Raw genomic sequence first — 26,536 nt, 5'->3', positions numbered from 1 at the left:
GGTCTAAAATTCAGTGAACACACAGCTTGTGGTCTGGAATAAGTTATGTATACTGAATAAATATTAATTTGTTAGCATATAACCCTGCTTGCACAACTTTCTCTCTACCATATTTATTTTGTGATACTAAGAATACATATGACTCTTCAGGCAAACAAAGAATGAAGCAGAACAAACAACTAATCATCTGACACATAAGAGCATTAACTGACATCAGTGAAGTGTTCTAGTATGATACAACATATCATGAAGAAACTGTTAAGTTTCTGTAAAGTTAAAGTAAGGAAATCCAATTCTCTAAACCTGCAGGAGAGGGAGTGTTTAATTTCTTGATGAGTTATAATTCAGCACTCTTGTATTGTATATTCCCTTTTTTTGTTTTAACAGTGACTTTTAGATCTGTAACAGTATGGACTTGGGTTTCCTTGCAGAAACTTTAACAGGCCCTTTTTAGCTGAACTTAAGCTAGCAAGAGATGCTAAACGCAAAAAAAAAGGGTTCCTTTCCTATGTACAGAGTAAGAGTAAGAACAAGGACAAGATAAGCCCATTGCATGGACCGGAAAGTGAAATCGTAACAGGAGATGAAGAGAGGGCAGAACTCCTCAATTCCTACTTTTCCTCAGTCTTTTCTAGTGAGGGAAGTGGTGCTCAACATGGCATAAACATAACATGTGATGAGGGAAGGGATTTGCAGCCTAGAATTGGCATTGGGGTAGTGCACAAACACCTGGTTTCTTTAAATGAAACAAAATCCTCTGGTCCAGATGAATTGCACCCAAGGGTTCTCAAAGAACTTGCAGATGTAATTTCTGAACCTCTGTCCATTATTTTTGAAAAGTCTTGGCAAACCGGTGAGGTGCCAGAAGATTGGAGGCGGGCAAATGTTGTCCCCATCTTCAAGAAGGGGAAAAAGGAGGATCCAGGTAACTACCGACCCATCAGCTTGACTTCTATACCAGGAAAAGTGTTCGAACAAATCATCAAACAGTCAGTCCTTGAGCATTTAGAAAAGATGGATCTGATCACTAAGAGCCAGCACGGGTTTCTCAAGAATAAGTCATGTCAGACTAATCTTATCTCCTTTTTTGAGAAAGTTACTACCTTGCTGGATCAGGGGAATGCCGTAGACATAGTTTATCTAGATTTCAGTAAGGCTTTTGATAAGGTTCCACATAGTATTCTAGTTGACAAATTGGGAAAATGTGGGTTAGATCCTATTATTGTTAGGTGGATCTGCAACAGGTTGACAGATCGTACCCAAAGAGTGCTAGTTAATGGTTCCTCATCCACTTGGAGAGAAGTGACTAGTGGAGTTCCTCAGGGATCTGTGCTGGGCTCTGTGTTGTTCAACATCTTTATACATGATCTGGATGAAGGAATAGAGGGGATGCTTATTAAATTTGCAGATGATACTAAATTGGGGGGGGGGGGTAGCAAATATGGTAGAAGACAGAGCCAAGATGCAGGATGATCTTGACAGGCTGGAGAAGTGGGCTAGAACTAATAAATTGCACTTCAACAAAGACAAATGTAAATTTCTGCATTTAGGTAGGAAAAATCAAATGCATAATTATAGGATGGGGGAGACTTGTCTGAGCAGTAGTGGGTGTGAAAAGGATCTTGGGGTCTTAGTAGACCAAACACTGAACATGAGTCAGCAGTGTGATGCAGTAACTAAAAAGGCAAATGCAGTCTTGGGCTGCATCAACAGAAGTATAGCGTCCACGCGAAGTGATGGTATCGCTTTACTCTGCTCTGGTTAGACCTCACCTAGAGTACTGTGTTCAGTTTTGGGCACCACAATTTAAGAAAGATGTAGACAAGCTGGAATGTGTCCAGAGGAGGGCAACAAAGATGGTGAGGGGTCTGGAGACCAAGTCCTATGAGGAAAGGTTGAAGGAGCTGGGTATGTTTAGCCTGAAGAGGAGAAGACTTGAGAAGGGATATGATAACCATGTTCAAGTACCTGAAGGGCTGTCATATAGAGGAGGGTGCTGAGTTGTTTTCTGTTGCCCAAGAAGGTCGGACCAGAACCAACGGGTTGAAATTAAATCAAAAGAGTTTCTGTCTAGACATTAGGAAGAATTTTCTAACAGTTAGAGCGGTTCCTCAGTGGAACAGGCTTCCTTGGGAGGTGGTAAGCTCTCCTTCCCTGGAGGTTTTTAAGAAGAGGTTAGATGGCCATCTGTCAGCAATGCTGATTCTGTGACCTTAGGCAGATGATGAGAGGGAGGGCATCTTGGCCATCTTCTGGTCACTAGGGGTGTGTGGGGGGGGGGAAGTACTGCATTGTGCAGGGGGTTGGACTTGATGGCCCTGGTGGTACCAACTCTATGATTCTATGATTAGCATGTTGTATAACCCTCTATAGATGTCAGATAATTTTCTTATGCTTCAAATGGCTTCTTCCTTGATTTATTGCTGTTTATCCTTCTAAATCTATACCCTATGATAGGCTGGATGGAACCTTTGACCTCTCATCTTCCATTCTATGCTGGACTTAACGCAGCTACCCCTCAGGGATTACCTTAGTAAAACCCTCCCTTCATGGAACCAGATCTGAAAGCAGAATTGCACGCAGCAAAAGAAACAACAGATGAAACGTTCCACTCACCGAAACTGCTACAGAATCCTGTATGTCTTTGTGACTAACCAGCTGTACGTTACCATCTTCATAGTAATGCACCTACATTAAAGTAAGAACCATACAGATCTGAATGCCATCAGAGTAGTATATAGTGGTCCCAATTCTGTTTGGAGCGCTGCTGAGCTAAGGACTCTATAAACACAAAGGATCTAGGAAAGAATCCTCCCACCCCAACAGTACCTCAGCCCTCATTCATAGCAGAATAAAGGCATAAGCCAGATTAATTCTCTATAGGATACAGCAGTGAAAAAGGGTTCATGGCATAATAAGCTAAAGCTACTGAACTTCTACTGGCATGAGGAGAAGGAGCGATATCACCTGACCCCTTCCTGCAAGGAAGGATCCTTTTCTTCCTATGTGACCATTTGACCACATGGGTCCCATGATCCCCAACATGTCCTTTCGGGGGGTTAAAAAGGATCCTTCTTCCCTCTTGCACCAGTGGAAAAGGTGTGACGATGAAACCCTAAATTTTCATATTTGCTTTAAAACATTCACTGTATACTGAATAATCTTATCACCAGCTTACAATGGCTTCTTTGGGCAAAGCTTTGCTTACAGCAGGGCTGAAGATACTTAAAAAAAAGTCAGATCAGGCAAAATAACTTGTAAGGTTCCACTATATAATTTAAATTATCTATGAACAGATTCCTCCAACTCCATCCTAATTTGGATTCATTTTTCTTTACTTGTAGGGTTTTACTTCATCTATCTTTTGTGGAATTTAATGAAACTGAGTAGCTAACCCAAAAAGTAAAATTTTACCACAGCCCACAAAGACTGTAAAAATTGTGTGTGTGTGTGGGGGGGGGGGGGTCCCCCATGCATATACACTTGCATTGAAGCACATAAACAAAAACAGAAATGTGTTCAAAACTACTGCAGTGTTTGCCAAAATACTAACAACAAAGATACATTTTTAAGCACACAAAAAGCTAGTTTTGAAAAAGTTTACATTTTTTGTTTCTATCTTGCAATACATGGGTGTGCTTTTCCTGGGATTTCCAAATCTTGGGGTTGCATAAAAAAATCCTGCAATGAGTGTTTGCTGACACTGAGGGAAGAAAAGGCAAGGTGCAAACCCCTTTCCCTAAACCAGCCTAACAAACCCCCCATGGATCAAATTTTAATTTGAAAAGTAGGCTGAGAAAGGTAGCCAGGGATGGAGGTTGATTTGTGAAATTCAAGTTTTGTTAAAAGTGTTAAAACTTAAGCTGAACATCATCATACTATGGTTTGTGTTGCATCTTGTTTTGACATACTTCATAGTGCCGATTCCACAGAAGATTCCCAGATACACACCACTCCTTGCAGAAACACTAAAATTACTCCATGCTGTCTGCTTGTACTATGTGAAAACGATTCTATCGCTGTTATCTTCTCCATGTGCACAGATGCAATAGAAGATTTCTTCTAGGCCAATTTAAAAAAATAAAATAATGTTTTCTATATTTGTCATATATTCCATTGCTCCATATGCACATTTATTTTGCTAAAATTATATTTAAGTGCTATGTATTGCTGCTGTATTGTCTGTGCAAGTGAAAATGTGCTAAGAAATTTTCCTTTTCATTCATACATTGCTGGAACTAAGCAAATGACGAGTCTGCTATAGCCAATTATAATGCTAATTTTTACACATTGCAGGTATTTACATTTTAAAGTTTTTGGACAAATCATGGGAGGTGAGCCAACATAGCTCTCATTAAATCTAGACCAGCACCATGAGTTTTCTTCACGGGGAAGCCCCATAGAATCTACCAAGGGAACTATTCCCTGGCATTGTGGGAAGCTCTCTGTATCAAAAGTAAATTCTTCCCCTTGGGGTTCCAGCCTCCTATTGCAGAAATTTCATATCAGGTAAAGCTGAGGAAGATTAATGTAATAGTCCACTTTTAATGAAAAACACAGATGTAGTGCCCCGACTAGGGAAATAATGCTTACTGTCTTTAGCGTGCACTCCTTTCCTTCTAAGGCCCAGACATGGCCTCCAGGTCAGCTTTAGGGGGAGGGTTCTCTTCCACAGTTTCTGTGACCACCTTCGGGCCTCTCTTACTTCAGGACTAGGACATGGTTCGGTTCTCCCTCCACTGCACTGAGTGGCTTCACTGAGCCAGCGTGGTGTAGTGGTTAAGAGCGATGGTTTGGAGCGGTGGACTCTGATCTGGAGAACCGGGTTTGATTCCCCACATGAGCGGCGGAGGCTAATCTGGTGAACAGGATTTGTTTCCTCACTCCTACACATGAAGCCAGCTGGGTGACCTTGGGCTAGTCACAGCTCTCTCAGCTCCACCTACCTCACAGAGTGTCTGTTGTGGGAAGGTGATTGTAAGCTGGTTTGATTCTTCCTTAAGTAGTAGAGAAAGTCGGCACATAAAAACCAACTCTTCTTCACCTCTTCTCCTCTCTTTCGATCTGGAACACCTTTGCCCTTGACCATGGGCTAAGCCTTACACCCCGAAATAGAACAGGCCCTTCCCTGCTCCACTCTCCTTCCTCTGCCATTTGCCTGCTGTTTCCCAGCCATGCCCACTTCCTGCCTACCTTGCATTGCTCATCAGCAAGTTTGTGTTTGTGAGGAAGTTTCTCTCCTGCTCCCCAACAACTACAGCAAATCTGTCCTGGCCATTTGCCACTTCCACAGCAGCACTGGTGTTCCTCATGCTGCCTTCTTTTTCGACCCCCTTACTCTGAGAGTATGGCATGGAATGTCAGCAGTTTAGCATAACTAACCTGGATTTTGAGTACAGCAATCACTTGAGCCGTAGGTGGTGTGATGGTAAACTTCCACTCTGACCTCCAGCGCCCATTCCTACATAAAAGAGCAGATGTTGATCACGAACAAAACAACTTCCCAGAGGGAAAGAACTACGAGACTCAATTTCATATCCCTATAAGGTCATGCATAAATGCAGACTCAATAAGAACCTCTTCCCTAAATAGCTTTATTTAAGCATGATAATGACTTGAAGGTTTTTGCCTCTGCAGGCAAATTCAGCTTAGATGGCAACTTGTACAGAGATTTAACAGTTTCACAGCTGAAGTTCACCTTCTTTACCAAAGAAGGTGAAGGTAGGGAGGAGAGGTGCTGCTAGTTCACTGATGTCATTATAACAAATTATAGCAAAATGATGCCTATTAAGCAACACAGGAGAAGAATGGGAGTCTGTGCCTTATCTATTTCTTAAAGACATATCTGTGATTATTTATTCTTACTCTTAATATTTCCAGACCAAGTTGCTAACTAAGTGAAAACAGATGCATTTTAGATCTGTGAGGAAGGAAGCCAAGGTGGACAGATTTGTTCTGAATACAATTTGCAGAAAAGTATTTTAGAAATAGTTACCAGAAATTTTTGGGCTGAAACTGGTGACTCTCAATGCAAGCAATGACCGTTGGCTGCCCATCTATAGTCTTCCCATAAACCTGTTGCCACAAAGAAAGTTTACATAGTAAGACAGACTGGAAGCCAAATCTGGTTGTCCTTTGTTAAAACAGCTCACCTGAGGGTTCCTCCTACTGTATTGCTTTAATGTTCAGAGGCCTGCAAACCTAAAGACAAGTCTAATTTTTTGGGCCCTTACCATCGAAATCATCACTACCACAGCCACATGACAACGACTCATTCGTCTAGCTAACCTGAAAGAATACCAGACTAAAATCCCATAGCTTTCCTGAGGATTGCTGCAGCCAGAGATGTTTTGACAGAAAAATTTCCTGTGATTTTTGTGTGTGGATAATTTTTCATTTCTAAAGATTTATTGTTTTATACAATGAACAATGAATAAAGTCCATTGCTATTACAACATTAGGTGAATTTGGCAGTTTTCAAAGCTGTAATGTATGATTTTCAGCTGATTATCCCCAGGCAATGTGTACATGCACATATTTTATTGATGTGTATACCGGGGTGGGGAGATAAAACTACACATATAATAATCCAAATTTTAAAAATCAGTTTATAAACTCACCTGATTTTTTGTGTAGGTCAACTCAAAATCAAAGCTAAATGTTCTTATATTTATGTATCTCTTCTCACAGGGTGGAAAAGATATTGTAATCACCAATCTGATATGGAGCTAACAAGTAATACAAGTGATTAGGTGACCCAGTGGCCTCCATGGAAGAGAGTTATAATACTGTTGAAATAGATGAGTTGGCAACCAAGTCCAAGGCATATCAAATACAGTCCTTTAGAAAAGAGATGACTAAGGGGGACATGACAGAGGTTTATGAAATTATGCACAGGGTGGAGAGAGTTGACAAAGAGCTTTTTCATCCTCTCCCAAAAAATTAGAAGTTGAGAGCATCCAATGAATCCGATGGGCAGTAGCTTCAGGATGGACAATAGGAAATACTTCCTTACACAAGGGATTAAAATGTGGAATTTATTGCCTGAGAATGTAGTTACGGCCACAGGCACAGACAGCTTTAAAAGGGGTAAGTCTGTCAGTGGCTACTAGCCATAGCAACTAAAGGGGGGCTCCATACTCAGGCAGTAAATCTCTGAATAGCAGATCCAGGAGGCAATATCAGGGGAAGGCCTCAGCCTCTATGTCCTGTTGTTGAGCTTCCATAGTAACTGGTTGGCCACTGTGTGAGACAGGATGCTGGACTGGATGGACCACTGCTCTGATCCAGCACAGCTCTTATTATGTTGTGCTAAAATGAGTGTGTCAGCAGTTTTCAGCAGCTTCAGTTTCCTTCTTAAATTTAAATAATATAAAGGAAGCACATGCTATATTGCCTTTACACTTGTGCAAGTATTATTCACCATAAAAATAATTTCTGTATAAAGCTTTGAATGTGGTTGAACATTTAAAAGAAAACCTGTCCAGTGGCCCCTTAAAGACTAAAAAAATATATTCCAGGGTGAAATTTTGTGAGCTAGAGCTCACTTCTTCAGATGTTATGAAGAAGGAACTCATTTTGCACACATTTATAACAAAAATTATAGGGGAGGAAGGAAGGAGTTGGGGCAGACAGAAGAACCTGCCATACATTATGCAGATATAATTTTCTGTTTAAGGGACTGGAACAGGTCAGGTGAGGTTGTTACACATAATACATGATGAGAAGTCAGAGGTTACAGCCTCTCTCTCATGGGGTGCAGATGAACAAAAGAGTAATTAACAGGTTCACAACCAAGCCTCTCTGCCCCACCTCTCTGCCGTAATTTCCCTTCAAAATATGTGCAAAATAATTTCTCTCTAATTTGCATCTGAAGAAGCAATCTCACAAAAGTTCATACTTGAATAAATGTTGTCACTAGATTCTAAGTTATTTTGAACATTCAAACCGCCTGGGTTTTTTTTAAACCACCTAGTTAAACTACCCTAATGAAATATTTCAGTATTTGTTCCTACTAGGACATAGTATAAGACAATTTTAAAAATGCGTTTACTAAATATAAATGATAAAACATGCTAAAGCATATCATCCACTCCCTACTTAGGGTATTAGATTGCTTCCCAGGAAGTTTTCCAATTCTAATTTCCTCCCCAAAGCCCAAATCAGTAGTTGCATCTCATGTGTGTTGTGTGCATACTTCCCACTACGCTCCCCTATTGCCTGCACAACCAGAGGATTTAACTTCCATTACACTGAACCTGTAAAGCAAGTTTATGTGATTTCTCCCAAGTAATTCCAGATAATTTCTGCAGCCAAGAAATCAGGAGATTAAGACTGGAAATGACAGCCATGTGGGAACTAGAAAAGTGTCAGGATGTGTTGCTGGTGACCAAGATCATGATTATTCATACTATAACATTCCCTGTTACTATGTATGGGTGTGAAAGTTGGACAATGAAGAAAGCTGATAAGAAGAAAGTTCATTCATTTGAAATGGGGTGCTGGAGGAGAGGTTAGAGGATACTGTGGACCACCAAAAAGACAAATAAGTGGGTTCTAGATCAAATCAAGCTTAAACCATCCCTAGAAGCGAAAATGACTAAACTGAGGGTATTGTAGTTTGGTCAAATTATGAGAAAACAAAACACTGGAAAAGACAACAATGCTAGGAAAAGCTGAAGGCAGCAGGAAAAGGGGAAGACCCAACATGAGATGGATTGATTTCCAGTGTTTGAAGAAAGTCAAAGCCTTCAGTTTGCATGACCTGAGCAAAGCTGTTTATGATAGGACATTTTGGAGGTTATTAATTCATAGGGTTGCCATAAGTTGGAAACGACTTGATGGCACATAATACACACACTATTCTGAAGGTACCTTAGGCCCAGAGCCATAGAACTATTCCACAATTTTCTTCTGAGGGCAGATGAAGGGAAAGGTAAGTTGGTTCCACATTGTGTCCATAGAGGATTGTAAATCTATTAAAGCTCATGGGAAATGTTCCAATGCTCTTTAATTCAACATTAATGGCTTCATATCTCTGGAAGATCATGCATAAATACTGAGACATTCACATAAATACTGAGACATTCATATATTAATATCTTATTCTAACACAGAAGAAACAAGGTATTAACATCTGTAGAGTTCAATTACTGATGTTCTTTATATTAACCAATGTGTCAACATAAAAGGAGGTTGAATACTTAACGGTACAAAAGCCATGAGGGTAGTGATCCTTCACATAGGCTCTTAATGCGTTGTCACAAGCATCCCTCCAAGACTTGAGTGCTGCATCTGTGTCCTCTGGCTGGGAATCACTGGCTTCTTTCCTTAAATGGTCGAACTTAAAGGAAAGCTTGTTCCTTGGGTCTAAAAATCTGCCATTACCCAGGTCACCATGTTCTGTAATTAATACCTTAAAAAAGAAAAAAACAGCCCATATTGAGAACAGTGACTTAAACATACTTTCTGTGCCAGATTTCCTTAGCTGATGTTTCACAAAGATGTTGTGTAATTCCATAGTTTCTTCCAGGATAGAAATTCCTGTCACTTCTTGGACAGAAATTTTTGTTTTCTCCACATATGACCTATGTTGATTACCTCCCCACCCAGCACAATTATGGCAATAAACTAAAGCCCAGGAGTTGAAATTCAGCTTTGTGAAAACCACAATTAGAAGTTGGACTCCCTCCCCCAATTGGAAACAACTCTTCAGGGTACTTAACACACACACTCACACTCACACACAGAGTCATGTCCCACTGGCCCGGGAGCCACCATGCAGCTCTACAGGTCAAAGATGGCCCTCCAGAAATCATTATATAACCCAAAGGGATTTAATGTAACCGTAATGACTTTTGTTCTGCATAAGGAGAGACAGAACTACATGAGTGGCTTATGTCTATGGATAACTCACATGTACCACTGCAACATTAACAGCTTGTCAAAAAGGTGAAAAACCATCACCCTTATGCAGGTGTCCATACTCTATCGCAAGGAAGATATCACCCCAACTTATCAATAGATTAATTCTTTTAATTACTAATATATATATATATATATATATATATATATATATATATATATATATATATATATATATATATGTGTGTGTGTGTGTGTATGTATATATATATATATATATATATATATGTGTGTGTGTGTGTGTGTGTGTGTGTGTGTGTGTGTGTGTGTGTGTGTGTGTGTATATATATATATATCTCCACCTTGAAAACCTGATAATGCACATTTTGTGCTTGATTCAACGTGTGTCCAGATTCATCAATCCCCTGCTATATTTTAAAGCACAATGTTTTTTGTTTTTGGTCACTGCTTTAAAACACACAGGGACATGCTCAAAATTAGGGATCACACAAAGCCTTCTTTTTGAATGCACAGTTCAGTGTAGATGTAGTCAATATCCTTTAAGAATTCCAAGAAGTCACTTTCTGAGCACAACGTTCAAAGAAAACAAAGTTAAGAGAACTGGCGGTCAAGTTTACATTCAACTGCATCTTTCTATCCAGTGTTCTATACAAAGGGGTCTAAGTATCTAGTTATAAAGGAACATTGTGGTTGTTGAGCCCGTTCCTCTTCTTTTTACCTTGGGTCTCTTCTGCCATCAAGGCCTTGCCAGTTTGGCATTTCTCTTTCCCCCTTCACTGCTGATCTGAAGAGAACCCTGGGTCAACCCAGCCGCGGCCTCCCCCCGAGCAGTGCCTGGCCACAGAATCGCATGTCCACTATCCAGGACCTCCAATCCTTTGGCCCCTTTGCTGATGCAACTAAGGGTGACTGCTCACTCCTGGCAGGGACTAAAGATTACGACCATATAAGGTATTGGTAATACCAACAGCAAAATAGGAGAAAAACACTCACTACAGATCAGGGAATTGCAGAGGACTGTGACAAAAAGAAACTTGTGAAAGCTTTCAAAAAGAAATTTGTCTGTAATGATACCATGATTGAGCATCCTGAGTACAGAGAAATGATCCAACTGTAAGGTGACCAGAGGAAGACGTTCACATTGTTAAGGAAGAGCAGCTGAAGGTTTATCACTTCTAAACTGTGTGTGCTTAAATGAAGAACTCTGCAGGCTTTATTCTTACCCAAGCTGGCTACTCTGTGGAATCTGATTTTTTGCAGTAAATGGACTTCCTATTCAAAATCGGATTTGTTTTTGCATGACTACAGAAAACATATGGAGTGTAGACTAGCAACACATAAGATAACTGCAGTAAGATGGTAATAAAAGATCCTTGAGAATTTTAACTGCTGTTAGTTCAGTGAATTACTTGTCATCTGATTTAAATGCTGTATTAAACCCATGAGACACTGTCCTTCAGTGTTACTCCTCTGAAGATGCCTGCCACAGCTGCTGGCGAAACGTCAGGAAAGAAAATACCAAGACCACGGTTACACAACCCGGATAACCTACAAGAACCAATGAACTCTGACCGTGAAAGCCTTCGACAATATTTTAAACCCATGTGTGTTGCAGCTTAAATAAAAGTCTCTTATCTAGTTACTTATAAAGTACAATACCTGGTCATCGTACCCTTCTATCTTCACGGGAGTGAACTGATCCATGTTATACTGAGCAAATGCACTTTCAAAAACAGAAGATGAATAAGTTAACATTAGATTCTCTGCAGGACCACATTCACAAGTCTGTTTTCAATTTTATGAACCCCTCCCCCCATCTCAAGCTTTACTGCACAAAAATCAGCTAATGAACAAATCACACAGTGGCAGCCAACATAGATGCTAGAATGCAGTACCATCCCTGACCTCAGGGAATCAACAAAATAGTGTGACAGGTTAGCTTAGGTGTAGTTATTTAAAAGGTTCTAGCTATGAATTAAAAATATACAAATTTATTAGTTTTTCAATGTTCATAACCAGAAAGTGCTACAGTCAACCAAAATGGATTTTTTCATTTACATCCATTTTGGCCAGGATGTAAAGAACGGCTTTAAATATACCTAGTAGAGTTTTTGAGGTTATTTTGTTGAGACCCTGATGGCACACCACAGTCTGCTTTGGTTTTCAAAAACAGTTTGCTTGCAGCACTAGAGAGGCTGTTCAAGAAATGCAAGCATACATCCCCAGTTATTCTATGCATGGAAAGCACAGACCTGGCCCAGGCTAGCCTGATCTTGTCAGATTTCAGAAGCTAAGCAGGGTCAGTCGACCCTGGCAAGTATTTGGATAGGAGACCTCCAAGGAATACCAGGGTCATGACGCAGAGGCAGGCAATAGCAAACCACCTCTGAACATCTCTTGCCTTGAAAACCCTACCAGGGGTTGCCATAAGTCAGATGTGACTTGATGGCAAAACAAACAAAAAACATATCAAGTACCCCTTCCCTACCCATTAAAGCAAAACAGACACTAATACCACTTAGGGCTCATGTCCATGCCACCAGGAGAATTGACAAGAAGAGTAAACAAGGCAGAATGACCCAGAGGTCTCATAGTCTTACTGTTAAGAGTAACTCCTACCAGGAAACTACAAGACATACTGGGATTATAGCAGTTCTACGGATAATTATGCCACTTAAAAGATAGCTGTTACATGACACTACTAAAACTGAAGCACAGAGTTCTTTATATCATGTTTTGTTTCTTTTAAAACAAAAAGAACAGCAGTACTTACTGGGCTGCCCCTTCCCTAAGAAGATTGTCATTGTTAAGCAGCAACCGGACATCTAGGAAAATAGATAGTGATGTAGATTAGCAACAGTTCCTCTGCTTCAATGTATGCATTTAATGGTACCTAGAAAAGTGGCTGAGTCATAAATTGTCTGGCACTATAGCAAACACAGCTCATTAAAAGGATTAGTTCTCACTAAAAGGATTAGTTCTTTCTAGGAGTAGGAGAACTTCCATTACAGACTAATGAATAACCAATACATAAAGTATATTCTAACAGTGATACACTAACAATTACTTTGGCTACGCCTCGATAAATTTTCTTTGACTGTAGAAGCCAGCTCATAAATTCAGGAGCCAGACTCATTTTCCAGCCTTTGAGGTTTTGTATTTTAATGAACGTATTTTCTAATTATTGCTACTGCAAAACCTAATCCTAGTCTTCTGTTTCTTGTAATTTTATCCAAACTATGACAAATTGTTGCAGTATATAGTTACCATGTTTGTCATCACTGCAACAAAAAGCTAACATCTAACCCTAACCTAATTTCTCCCCAATTTCTAATAATTCCGTTATTGCTTTAAAAAACTTTGTTTAACTGAATTTGGGAGTCAGTCTAGAAAGCAACTGGTTAAGAAATGATTTCATCTACCACCACTGAATGGTGTAAAGTTAACACTTACACAAGCACTGACAAGCACTTCATGCACCTGTATTTTTTATGTCATACAGCAAATCATATTCTGATGTGAAATAATGTTTGTATTCCTCCTGAGGAGCACTGAGACACACTACAATGAAATCACTCCTGGAAATATTAGGTGCCGCAATCAAATTTCTAGGCACCATGGTAACCTGGTGCCTGGGATTTATAAAGTCCTTCTCTAATACTTTTGAAAGTGTTTTGCTCATAATACACTGCTTTCAATACTCCAATGTTCCCTGCTGGGTGTAATTTTATGTCTATGTTTGAATGTTCTTGTTGTTTAAACAGTAGAATACTGATCTTTCAGCTAGCTTAGAATTGCACGGAGAAGAAAAGATATCATTGATTTCTCGGGCAAAAATAACTGATGAGCAAAGTAGCAAGAAAGCTATTGGTTTTCTGCGAGATAAAGAGGCCAGATCTTATTGTTAACTCAATACAAGGATGTTGGAACACTGGGGGTTACCGCACTTGTATTCCCACCGATGTATTAAGAGTTTGAAAACGTTATAAAAAATACTGTTCGCACTTTGTTTGGCCCCTTTAGCTGTGAAGATGTCTTCCAACCATTTATAAGCCGTGGTATCAAAAAACCCTTTTAAAGCGATGTTTTTTACAACATTTTCAAACTCTTAATACATCGCTGGGAATACAAAGTGCAGTAACCCCCACTGAAGGAATACAGACGAGTACGGCAAGTTTTGCCTGTTAAGATTTTTCATTCTCATGAATCACTCTAGAGGACTCTGATAAATCCCAAAGGATACTAAAAAGGTAGATGGCAAAATCAGGGTGCATCTAAGACAAGTGTAACCCCTAAACAAATATACTTTTCTTAGATGGGCTATTAAAGATTAACAGAGAAATTCTCAATGCTCATCTGTTACAGCGGCACAAAAGGGTTCATTCAGCTGTAAGCAAACATATACTAACTTAAGGAAATCTGGGCCTTACATCGTACAATATTGTCTTCTAGTAGGATACTACGAACTTGCAATGTTTTCTTTGCCTATGATAAAATGCAAAACTTGCATGAATAATTTTGTTCTCTTCACTTACCATTAAACACTTCATTGAATTCCCCAGGCGGTGCATGAGTGATGAATTTTGCAGCTATACGCACCTGCACATAAAAGAGGTAAGTATTAGTGGAGTCATCTTATTTAGATATCTCAAACCGTTATGGCCACAGAACACACACGGTGGCAACAGATGCAGCTCTAGCACAGTCATATCTCATCAAGTCAACAGAAGAAATGAGAACTTTGGTGGCTGCATCAAAAGTTCCTGGTGATTTTATCTAGGAAATACTGAAATAACTATATTCATTATTTCCTTTGGCACTAAATAGCAATATGCATCATTAGAGGTTTAAGTCAACTCACAGATGGCCAACCTTTTAATGTTAGGGCCCCTGTATTTAACTGTTGTATATGTAACAGAATTTGACAGGTGCAACCAATCAAACCACTTCTGCAGCGTGACATGGCAAGATGTCAATGCAAAACGTACAAAACAATGCAAAATTTACAAAACTGTCATTGGTAAAGAAGCCCTACAGGTGAAAGGCTGGCCATCCCAGTATTAAACATTTGAATGTGATCTAATTCATTATCATGTTGTACTCTTCTTATACTCATACATCTATTTTAACAATTTAAGGTCATCAACAATTGTGTATTCCTGATCCCAAGAACTACATTTTTCACCCAGAGTCCTGCTTTTCACAGTAAATTAAGACTTGAAGGCTATCTGGAAACCAGACATCAGTTTTCCAGAGTCAAGCATTCAGAACCTGAACAAGACATTTACAAGTAACGGTCATTTTTACTCTCAGTACTGAACCTTCTAATTTTGGTAACAGTGATGTAATAATGCTCTCCTGCTGCCATCCAGCACAGAGTATATGTACTCATTTAGATAAGATTGTCTCAAAGGCTACTGAACAGATTAAAAAAACAGAGACCCTTATATTTTCTGTTCACCTGCTGGGCTTGATATTAGTCAACTAACTTGTCTAATATTTTCAACTGACCGCCTACTATTTGACCACAGTCACATATCAAATATAATCTGAAGCCAAGAATGCCATTAAATAAGTAGCTGCTTAATGGCTTTATGGCATTAATATATATATATTAGCAAAGGCAGGTGTGAGAGCTGCTTCTCCCCAAGACATGCAACCGTAAAGGGCAAACTTAAAAGCACAGTAAAACTTCTCCAGCAGGCAGGGTTGCCAACAACCTGGAGACAAAATGCCTTGCCCCTTTAACAGAGGCTTCACGTATGGAAAGGGGGAGACAAAGCTAAATTGAAGATATCATCCCCACTCAATCTAAGACACCCTGAACTGTAAATAAAATTCTGCCATCAATGTCTGGCTTTGTGCTGGGAGTCTACCAAGGCACAAAGAACCCACAGTGCAAAAAATAGAAAGTACTCCTAGAGGCCTGTATTTTTCTCAAGCCAGCTGCTGAGAAGTTACTCCTTGAACATATCATCATCAGGAAAGGCCTGAGAAACCAGAGAAGGAATTTAGTCCAAAGCCACAAAATCTTCCAGAAACATCAAAAAGAACTAACAACCAGGGTTTTGACATGTTGTGGCAATTGTACTTTGTGTTTACTTGTAGATCAGCAAGTCTAAGGAATTCTCTCTGGATCACAGGATGGATTTGTGTAATCTAGAATGGAGCATTAGGAGTTCAGAAAACAGAAACACATATTCAGTACAACTCAAATATTGAAGAACAAGAACCCCAAAGTCTCTGGAATTACTATAAAATGAAACCAAAGGCACTGTTGCTTCTACTGCATGAACTGAATAATTCTCCAAGGCTTTGCATATTGTATGTACTTTGACTGTACAGATGTATCTTTTCTTCCATACCATTTGCCCTGTGCAGGAAAAACATGAAACAGATTTGGAAACACACAGACGTCAAACTACTTGCATAGGAACAGTGGAGAAACTTTCTATTCAAGCTGCCTTTAACCTATCAGATGATGGCAGAATTTGCCTGGCGCTGGCCTTTACTATTAGACCTCATGGTTTATCACAGGGGTCCTCAAACTTTTTAAACAGGGGGCCAGTTCACTGTCCCTCAAACACTGTTGGGGCCGGACTATAGTTTGAAAAAAATATGAACAAATTCCTATTCACACTGCACATATTTTATTTGTAGTGCACAAAAAATAAGAGAAACAATGCAATATTTAAAATGAAGAACGATTGTAATCAACATAAACTTATAATATTTCAATGGGAAGTATGGGCCTGCTTTTGGCTAATGAGATGGTGGCTGTGGCTAATGGGAGTCGGCGCGGCTCTCCTGTCCTCGCGGCTTGTCTCTCTTCCCTCCCGTGTGTAGAGAGCTGGGAGGAAGTGACCGGTCGTCACTTCACATGAACTCATGAAGCTGTTTTCTACTGAATCAGACCCTTGGTCCATCAAAGTCAGTATTGTCTACTCAGACCGGCTGCGGCTCTCCAGGGTCTCAGGCAAGGGTCTTTCACATCACCTACTTGCCTGGTCCCTTTAATGGGAGATGCCGAGGATTGAACCGGGGACCTTCTGCACGCCAAGCAGATGCTCTACCACTGAGCCACAGCCTCTCCCCTCTAATACAGGAACACATGAAGCTGCCTCATACTGAATTGGACCCTCGGTCCATCAAAGTCAGTATTGTCTACTCAGACTGGCAGCGGCTCTCCAGGGTCTCAAGCAGAGAGGTCTTTCACATCACCTACTTGGGACCTGCTGCATGCCAAGCAGATGCTCGACCACTGAGCCATGATCTCAGGCTGAGGTCTTTCACATCACCTACTTGCCTGGTCCCTTTAATTGGAGATGCCAGGAATTGAACCTCGGACTTTCCGCATGCTGAACAGATGCTCCAGCACTGAGTCAGGGCCCCTCCCCTGATCTCTGTCGTCTGGACATCAGCTGTAATCCCAAGATATCTCAAGGCCGCACCTGGAGGGTGGCAACCCTATTTTAACCCCCCCATTGCACACAAAGAGCCCCACCTAATCCCCCCCAGGGATCAGAGATCTCCCCCCTCCCTCCCTCTGCCCCCGTCTCACTGGAAGCGCCCCCAGCAGTGCTGGCACTGGTCGCCCACCCAGCCGGGCTGGCACTCCGTTGGCGCAGGGCTTGTCGCACTCCTTTGCCTCCGTTGAGGCGGCCACTGGAGCCAGCAGGAGGGCGAGGGCGCCCAGCAGGAGCGGGAAGGCAGCAGCCATGATCGCCGCCGCGCTGCCTGCCTGTCACGGCTGCCTTTGGCAGCGTCGCTCCATCGCCTCAGCTCAGGCGGCGGCTGCTGTGAGAGGCTCGGCAGTCAGTCCGCCGTGGCTGGCGCACGGACGGTGGCCGGCGAGGGCTCCTGCTGTGGCGCGGCCTCCCGGGAGCTACGGTGGCCGGGCGAGCTCATCCCCTCCCACGCTAAGCTTTGCTTTCTTCCCCCCCCCACAAAGGGGGGGGAGAAAAGGTCATCGCTCCGCCCCAGCGCGTCCCTCGGGGATCAACACATTTCCTTCCAGCATTACCTTGCGATTGCAATTTTTTAAAGGGGCCGGGTTCAGGACCCTGACGGGCCGGATCCGGCCCGATGGCCGTAGTTTGAGGACCCCTGGTTTATCATAACCAATGCTGTGTTAGTTTCCATTCTTGAGCTGCTGTGTTTCACAACTTCTGGCTAAGGAAAGAAGTGAGGACAATTCTACACATAATTTGGAATAATATCTGGCACATGGCAGTTCAAGGACTTGATGGAGCTGTTCTATGGCACATTTTCCCCTCATCTATCTGGAAGTAAATGTTTTACTGGAAACTCAACAATAGTCCAATAATCAATTTCCATAAAGTGGTGAGGGAGTTAAAATACACAGTATGCCAATTGCTAAGAATGTCAGATACCAAAAACACTGCTTGGGCTGCAAAAGGTGGTAAAAAGAAAAAAGATAATTTTTACATTAATGGAACAACTTTGTTTCAAAATGTATTGTGGTCATTTTGGTTTATTATATCCAGATTACCAAGCCACTAAAGGGCCACAAAGATGAGAAAGTTTATACATACAGCTGCTTCCCAAGAGGAATTTATTTACCAAAAATAATACAATCAAGTGTACACTGTACGAAGTGTATATTTTTGCCAATATTCATATAAATCCATGTCAGAGAAAAGAGGTACAGTGACATTGGAGCTCACTGGACTGCATTTAAATGCTGCCTCTCCTAACACACACATTTAAGTGCCATTAAGTCGCTTCCGACTTATGGCGACCCTATGAATTAATGTCCTCCAAAACAGCCCTGACCTGGATAGCCCCAGGCGATCTTGATCTGGTCAGATCTCAGAAGCTAAGCAGGGCCAGCCCTGGATGGGCAACCTCCAAGAAACACCAGGGTTGTGATGCGGGGCAGGCAATGACAAGCCACCTCCGAACATTTCTTGCCTTGAAAATACTATGGGATCACCATAGGTCAGTTGTGACTTTACGACACACACACAAAATTTTATCATTAACAGCCTTGCTCAGGTCTTGCAGACTAAGGGCTGTAGCTTCCTAGATTGATTCAATCCATCTCATGTTGGGTCTTCCTCTTTTCTTGCTGTTTTTAACTTTTCCTAGCATTGTTGTCTTCTCATAATGTCACCAAACTATGATTGCCTCAGTTTAGTCATTTTAGCTTCTAGGGAGATTTCAGACTTGATTTGATCCTGAAAAAAGGTAAAGGTCCCCTGTGCAAGCACCAGGTCATTCTTGACCCATGGGGTGATATCACATCCCGACATTTTCTAGGCAGACTTTGTTTACGGGGTGGTTTGCCAGTGCCTTCCCCAGTCATCTTCCCTTTACCCCCAGCAAGCTGGGTACTCATTTGACCGACCTCAGAAGGATGGAAGGCTGAGTCAACCTTGAGCCAGCTACCTGAAACCAACTTCTGTTGGGATTGAACTTAGGTCGTGAGCAAAGCTTTGGACTACAGTACTGCAGCTTACCACTCTGCGCCACGGGAACCCACTTATTAATACAGGAGAAGAATAACAAGCATCATGGTCCTCCTACTTATGCACCAGATGACAGTAATGCTGGTTGCATACATACACATTGAAAGTATTGACTCAGTGACATATTGCACAATTCTCCTCCCCTATTTTTCTTCTTTGAAAAACCCAGTCGTATGTGAACAACCTGAGTACTCCGCAGGATATCTCATCAAGCCTTCACTGCCTTCCAGCTCTGTGCAACAGAATGGAACGAAGTGCTTTTGCTGTCAGCTGGGAAAAGGAATTGCTAAATTTTCAAGTTGTGTAATGTGTGTGTGTGAAAAAAGGAACAACAGAATACATTTTTCCACCATGACCAAGCTGCCTCTGCTTCTGATAAAAAGTAGGGGGGGAGGACTGGTTTGAGACACAAATTACCGTGTTAAAGCTAGTAAAAAGACTTCTACCCCATATTTTCCCCACAGGCTTTACAGAGCACTCCCTTAGATGGCCAAAAGCCTCTTTCAAACTATAGCATGTGCTTTTATTAGAAAGTGCAACTGTAAGCAGTAAGCATGACACTCTGGTTGCATTAAAGCTCTGCTACAAATATGGTGCTCAGAGGACACACAACTTTGTCTAACAAGCACCAGGATCTATTTCAGCAGAGAGCGCACCAGTGCCTTGATCATCCTCAGCTACAGTCTCCCCTCTACGGTGCCCAAAAAGAACAAGCTGGCAAAATGGGCAGCTGAAATACTGGCGGAAAATACAGCCCCTTTTGATCATGCAACTGCTTCATGTAGTCCAGTGGTTCCCAACTTTTTTTGACCAGGGACCACTAGGACTTTTTTGTTCGGTGCAGGGACCACAAGGTTCAAAATAAAAATTCCGAGAATTTGAAAATAAACTTTAATCATAACTGTTAGTTAAACATTAAATATTTGAATATATTTTTTATAATAGAGAACTTTTAATTGAAAATCAATGTGATTTTTGAGCTTGCATCCTTTTTACAAGCTGGGCAATTCTGGGGCTAATACTGTTGCTCAGAGCTACACGAATATCATCACTTGCTTCCAATCGATTTCTGGTCTTGTTCTTAATTATAAGCAAAGCAGAAAACCTTGTTCGCATAAATAAGTTGTGGAGAAGAGCATAAGATATCGCAAGGCGAATCCCCAAACTGTAGGATATGAAATTGCTTTTTTACACCAGAACTCTTCAAGAGAAACTGATTCAAACGCATCCTTACAGTGCCTATCATTTTGGAATTCAATGAGCTCTTCCTGGATTTCTTCTGCAACCTCTTCAACAGCAACACCAAAACGATTGCAAATCAGCTTTTGGGTATCTTTTGATTCGGTCTGGTTATATTCCGGGAATTTTATAACTTTGTTTTGCAGACCTTAATTTAGTTCTCACGGACCCCTGGGGGTCCACGGACCCCCGGTTGGGAACCAGTGAATTATAGTCACTCATAATCAATTATATTCTTACACAGAAATACAGTCCAACCAAACAATTACAGTCCTACCAAAGAAACAGAATCATTTTTGGGATGTTCTTCCTGATAGATTAAACTCAAATACAGGAGAAGTGAATTAGGTCTGTATTCCTTCACATACTCTAACCTGTTTTAAATGTTCAGCCTTTTTAGCAAACTAAAGTAACAGAAAAACTAAAGGTAAGCAATGGACAGCTGTATTCCTGCACCAGGCAAAGCAAGGGAACAATAAACATTTACATCATCCTACAGCAGGAAAAGAGGAAGACCCAACAAGAAATGGATTGACTCAATAAAGGAAGCCACAGCCTTCAATTTGCAAGATCTGAGCAAGGCTGTCAAAGATAGGATATTTTGGAGGACTTTGATTCATAGGGTCACCATGAGTCGGAAGGCTTGATGACCACGACTAAAACTAATGAGCAAAGCTTTTGTTAAACAGAACTGAGTCCCAGTATGCACAATATGATAACCAGAACTTTCAGGCTTCCCTGACTGGTATCTCCTTTTGTTCTCACTCAGATTGCTGATACAGATAGCTCTTGCTGTTCTTCAGGAAGTGAGGACCTATTTTCCTAGTCGACTGCTGTTATTTCACAGTAAATGCAGACTTCCTTTTTCTAAAGGGAAAATTATCCAGAACAACTTTTAATTTGGTTGTCATGGGTACATGCAGACTACACATATTCAAACAGAGCACAATCCACCAAATGCTGCTGCTTCTTCACCTTTCTTCTTTGAAAGGGTAGGAGGGAGTGCCATTTTCCCTACACACACTTCATGAACATAAGACTGACCCTGCTGGATCAGACCAAGGCCCATCAAGTCCAGCAGTCTGTTCACACAGTGGCCAACCAGGTGCCCCTAGGAAGCCACAAACAAGACGACTGTAGCAGTGCCATCCTGCCTGTGTTTCACAGCACCTAATGTAATAGGCATGCTCCTCTGATACAGGAAATTAACAGTGCCTGCTAGACTATGTGCATGAACTCTGATAGCCAGCGGAAGAGAGGATTTACAGATCTAGGTAGTTTGGCTCACTTGCTTTGCAGTAGAGCGTGGGAACAACTTTGCTGATTAGTACAGGCTCTGCTGCTCGTGCTGAGATCTCTGTGCACAGTATTGTCCTGCTTAGGTGCCAACTACCAGCTCCTGCCCCCCCCCCCCCCCGCATCCCCGCAGAACCTGGGAGGCCCTAGTCTAGACCCTGAAGAAGAGGAACTCGTGCTGGTAACGAAAGTTTAAAAGAAAACTATGTCCAGGACAGTAAAATGGGATTTGTTATCAATGCCATATACGCTATGGCCCACGGCCTACAAAACATGCATCATGCCTTATGTCCAGGATATGTTGGACTATGTGATGCCATGAAGCCCATTGATGGTAGCAAACTCTTGGATTTTCTCCTGAATTCATCGTTCATTGGCGTTACAGGAGAAGAAGTTCGGATTGATGGAAATGGAGATGCCCCTGGAAGGTATGACATCATGAACCTGCTTTGCAGTACTGATTCTGCAGGCCTCTGGCTATGTTCCGGGTGGTAAGCTTTGAGCTATGCATGGCTGGTACTGACTTGCAACAGGTGTTTTTGTGTGAGAAAACTACCTTTTAGTCTGTCCTAAACCTCTGATTGCACAACTGTTCTCTCCATCACTAGTGACAGGACGTTGAGTAGGGAAGGATTATATTTGTGTGGCAGACAGAGAAAGTATCCAGTGCTGTGCTGTTCATGCCCAATCTATGTTTGGGGAAAAGATTTTCTGCTACGGGTGCGTAACCTTGGATTTCCCTTCAAGACGTACCTTGAATCACTTACTTGAGTCAGCTAAGGCTCTGTGTTGAACCTTCTTGAGCCTGTGTCCGTGTGGTTCAGAGCATGACAACTGAACAGTGAAATCTGGCTAACCCCATTATGGAGGTATGTGAACTTGATGACAGATACTTTCCATCCCCTAGTTTGATGCAGCTGCTAAAATGTTGGATTTCATTCCAGGAAACTCAAGATTCAAATCCCTGCTCCATAAAATATATTGGGCAGCCTTCAGCAAACCATAGCTTACACAACAGTGTCCTTGTATAAGAAACTAAAAGGAGTTTTGAACAGATGGCTTACTGAATTTATGCCTTTTTGAAATTATCTATTATTGGTTTAATTTTGCTTTCTTTTTTATTATGCTCAACATGCAAAGGTAGTCTTTCTTGTAATAGCTGATCTTTGTCTCATGGAATGCTAGGCTGAAAACATAAACGTGTGGGTGAGTGTGGCTAGGTGTGATTGTGTCCCCTTGAAGGCCATGAGAAGACAAACTACAACAAGCAGATAAGTATGTCTCACTGTTCGCAGCAAACACAAGCAGAAGACACTTTTCCAATATGCAGGGAACTCAAAGGGACACAGTGTGTTGCAATTGCCTTCCCCACCTCAGCCTTTCTACAGTAGTTATCTTAGCTACCTCTAGCCAAGACCCTCCTGGGTCAGGCTCCACCAAGTCTCCTGAATCAGCCAACCAGGGAGAAGAAGGTTTCACCAGGATGTCCCAAAAAGACAGCCAATTCCCCACCAAAGCCGTAACATCACTCACCTGGATCGGACTAATTCCTGCTATGTTCCTAGAAAACAGGTGGGTGCAAACCACATGAGCCGGAGATACAAAGGAGCATAAAACCAGCAATTGGCAAGGCAGGGGCAGAATCTTCTTCACCATCTGTTGGGATTTTCCAATTTGAATTGTATCAGCTGCATCTAAAGCTGCCCTAGGTATGTCTTGGCCAAGCACTTGTGCATGAATGCAATGCAACAAAGTGCTTTTGGATTTTCTTGGTGCGAGTTTAATAAACATTTCTGCATTCAAGAACTTAAAGTGTGGCTTCCTTGCTATCTCCCTCCCTCATCTCTGGAAAAAAATTGTGCTGGGTCAGAGTAGATTTGGGCAGAGGGCTGCTCATCCATTTAGCATATTTGCACTGGGCCTGGGCTCACTTTGGCCTTGAACCTTGTTAGGATATTCCTTTATAAGCTGCCCTGAGCTTCTTGCAAAAAGAGGCACGTAGAAATGAGAGAAAATAAATGTGAACCTAAATTAATTTAATGTTTCTATAAAGAGACTGTCAGATTAAGAGTTTATGCAAGGTACTGGGAACTCATACTCTATAAGCTTCTTTTCTGTAATAATCTAAGTTATATTGCCTGTGTGCATCAGCTCCCCTAGCTGTAGAACCTACAGAAACTACCCAGACCACTTAATTTCTAGTGCTCCCAAAAGTTCAGTCCCATATCAGAGTCATATTCTACATTTTATTACCAATACAGAGATAGTAACAGACTCTTAATTAGCAATACATTGAAGTAGGGAATTGCTGCTTATCATCATGCCCTAAGATAAACCTCCCTAATACCAGACTTGGACACTATGAACAATCCCGCAGATTTATATCTATGCAATCTATGTTACATGCACATGATGACTAAGGGTTGCTCCACCATTACCTCTGTGCAGCCCTCAGCCTACTGGTTACTTTGCAGCCACTTATAATGTACATAGTGTTGCAAGGAGAACTGTTTGCTATAATAAGCCATTTGGCTCCTATTGTAAGGCCTGAAATAACTCAGATTTAACTTAAGCACTATCAAATTGAAAGGAATAACATATGTACAGAGCAAAAGTTCTACAGGGTTCCATGCAAGCAGTCAAATGCAAAGCTGGGGCTATGTTGTAGAAACAAAGCAAACATAAGGTGGTAACTTATTTCCCTTTACTTAGCTTTTAAAGTCATGGTAAGCCAAATGAGTTAAAGCAAATAAAATATTCTTGCTATTACACTGATTGGGAAGGGTAGCAGTTTCTCTACTTCCTGGTGACCTGCGATGAATGTGCATGAAGAGGGGAGTTAATACACATACATGAATAATACCAGTGTGTACATTGTAACAGGAAAGAAAGAAACTCTATAACCTAGTTACCACACCCTTTTTCAGCAGACTTGGAGAAAAAGCAAACAATATATTGGCACATCATGTTTTTTAGTATTCCATTGCTGTGATCAAATCCAAGGACAATGTTCCAGCAAGTTAAAAGTGGTTCTGATGTGATCAATACTTTGTTGTTCCGTTTTTTTAATGATGCTTAATGCAAGCTTTATGCAGCATGAGGAAAAGTAAATACTGAAAAAGAAAATTTGACAAAAGTTCTTAAATTCTTCTCAAGAGTACCCTATGAATCTTTATACATATATTAGGGGACTATTCTTTTTCTGCCATGGCTCCCAACCTTCCCCGCTCACATGTTACATAGCTACACTGCAAACCAATTACCCATTTCACTTCCAAATCCAGAGTCAACCATGTTTCAGGGTGAATCAAATGAAGTTATGTTTATCACAACAGGGCAAAATAAAAATTTAAAAATATGGCTCCTCAAATATTATCTACAAGAGGATACATTGTTAAAAATTCAAACAGAAAATAAGTCTTAACAAGGAATTGACTGCTTCCTTCTTCTAATTGCAACCAAGGATCCATTCCACTATGCCTTGACATGCTTAGTACACCTGCAACTATTTGGAAAAAACCAACAACCTGCAGTCTGGATATCACCTGGGAATGGGCTGCTTCCTATGAGAGAGGGGGGGGGGAAGTCACAAAAATGCATAGAAGGTGGGAAAAAAAACATACAACCTATCTTCTCAGAGGCTAGAGATGAAGAGGTTCTTAGATTGCAGATAGGCAAAACCTTTCCAAACAATTGAGAAAACACTTTGACAGAAGGAAGCCACAGCTCACACACTGTTTTGTTCCACGGCTGTCTCAAACAAAACATATTTCTGAAGCAATATAAAATTCTGTAAAACCTGTTAATTGAGGCTTGGTTAACATATGCTGGAAAACAAGACCTCAGTGACAGAATCCAGTTTTGAATGCCTCTTCATATTAAAAAAACAAACATGCAAACAGAAAACTAGAACAGCACAAACCTTCTACTTCTTCCCTTTGCTTGCTACAGTGGTTTTCTATTTACTGAGAGTTTTTCACACAGTGGATTATTCCACAATGTGATCCCTCCACTTGTAGTCTGACACACAATACAGTCTATTCTGTAAACTCAGCATTTTACTTTCTTCTTCCCAATTGCTTTCACATATGCAAATCAGGCCTGAGGCAAGTAAAATGACACAATACAGGTAATGATCAGCAATTCCGCTTCCAAATTGCTTTCACCTCTCTTTAAAGAAAGTTATTTCCTATGTCCACTCATATTGTCTCTCTGTTCCGGTCTACAAGAACCCAACACTGTGGGTCAAAAATGCTTTATTAGCTAGCTAGGCTTCATTATTTTAACTATCTCAGCAATACCAACGTATTTTCTGCCCCAGGAAATAGCTACTTAAAGGGCACTAGCATAGCATAAACGCAATGTTCCTCAAATTTGTCTCTTCTTAGGAGAAAGGTAAGGCATCACTAAAAACGCTTCCTTAAAATCCAGATTTAACGGAACAGGTCCAACTCAGACGCAATCATTCACACTAGCCAGAGTGGTTTAGTAGTTAAGAGCGGTGGTTTGGAGGGTGGACTCTTATCCGGAGAACCGGGTTTGATTCCCCTCTCCTCCACATGAGCGGAGGAGGCTAATCTGGCGGACTGGATATGTTTCCCCACTCCTACCCATGAAGCCAGCTG

The 26,536-nt window shown here is 41.2% G+C and overlaps 1 protein-coding gene and 1 pseudogene across 1 annotated transcript in view; one reads left to right on the top strand and one right to left on the bottom strand.

Annotated features, from left to right (window-relative positions):
• Positions 1-26,536, bottom strand: part of CAPZA1 (capping actin protein of muscle Z-line subunit alpha 1) — a 28,701-nt gene that overhangs the window by 1,661 nt on the left and 504 nt on the right. Inside the window, exons 2-8 of the mRNA XM_056845419.1 lie at positions 14,421-14,484; positions 12,659-12,710; positions 11,545-11,608; positions 9,209-9,415; positions 5,996-6,075; positions 5,383-5,461; positions 2,617-2,688 (exon numbers count right to left, since the gene is read on the bottom strand). Of these exons, the coding sequence (XP_056701397.1) occupies positions 2,617-2,688; positions 5,383-5,461; positions 5,996-6,075; positions 9,209-9,415; positions 11,545-11,608; positions 12,659-12,710; positions 14,421-14,484 (618 nt within the window). The remainder of the gene's footprint in view (positions 1-2,616; positions 2,689-5,382; positions 5,462-5,995; positions 6,076-9,208; positions 9,416-11,544; positions 11,609-12,658; positions 12,711-14,420; positions 14,485-26,536) is intronic.
• On the top strand, positions 10,730-11,064 carry LOC130473807 (eukaryotic translation initiation factor 1b-like; annotated as a pseudogene).

Source organism: Euleptes europaea, chromosome 2 (genome assembly GCF_029931775.1).
Source record: "Euleptes europaea isolate rEulEur1 chromosome 2, rEulEur1.hap1, whole genome shotgun sequence".
In the NCBI taxonomy this organism is placed as follows: Eukaryota; Metazoa; Chordata; class Lepidosauria; order Squamata; family Sphaerodactylidae; genus Euleptes; species Euleptes europaea.
Note: the sequence above shows the minus strand (reverse complement) of the source record. Positions and strands in the feature narration are given on the sequence as shown.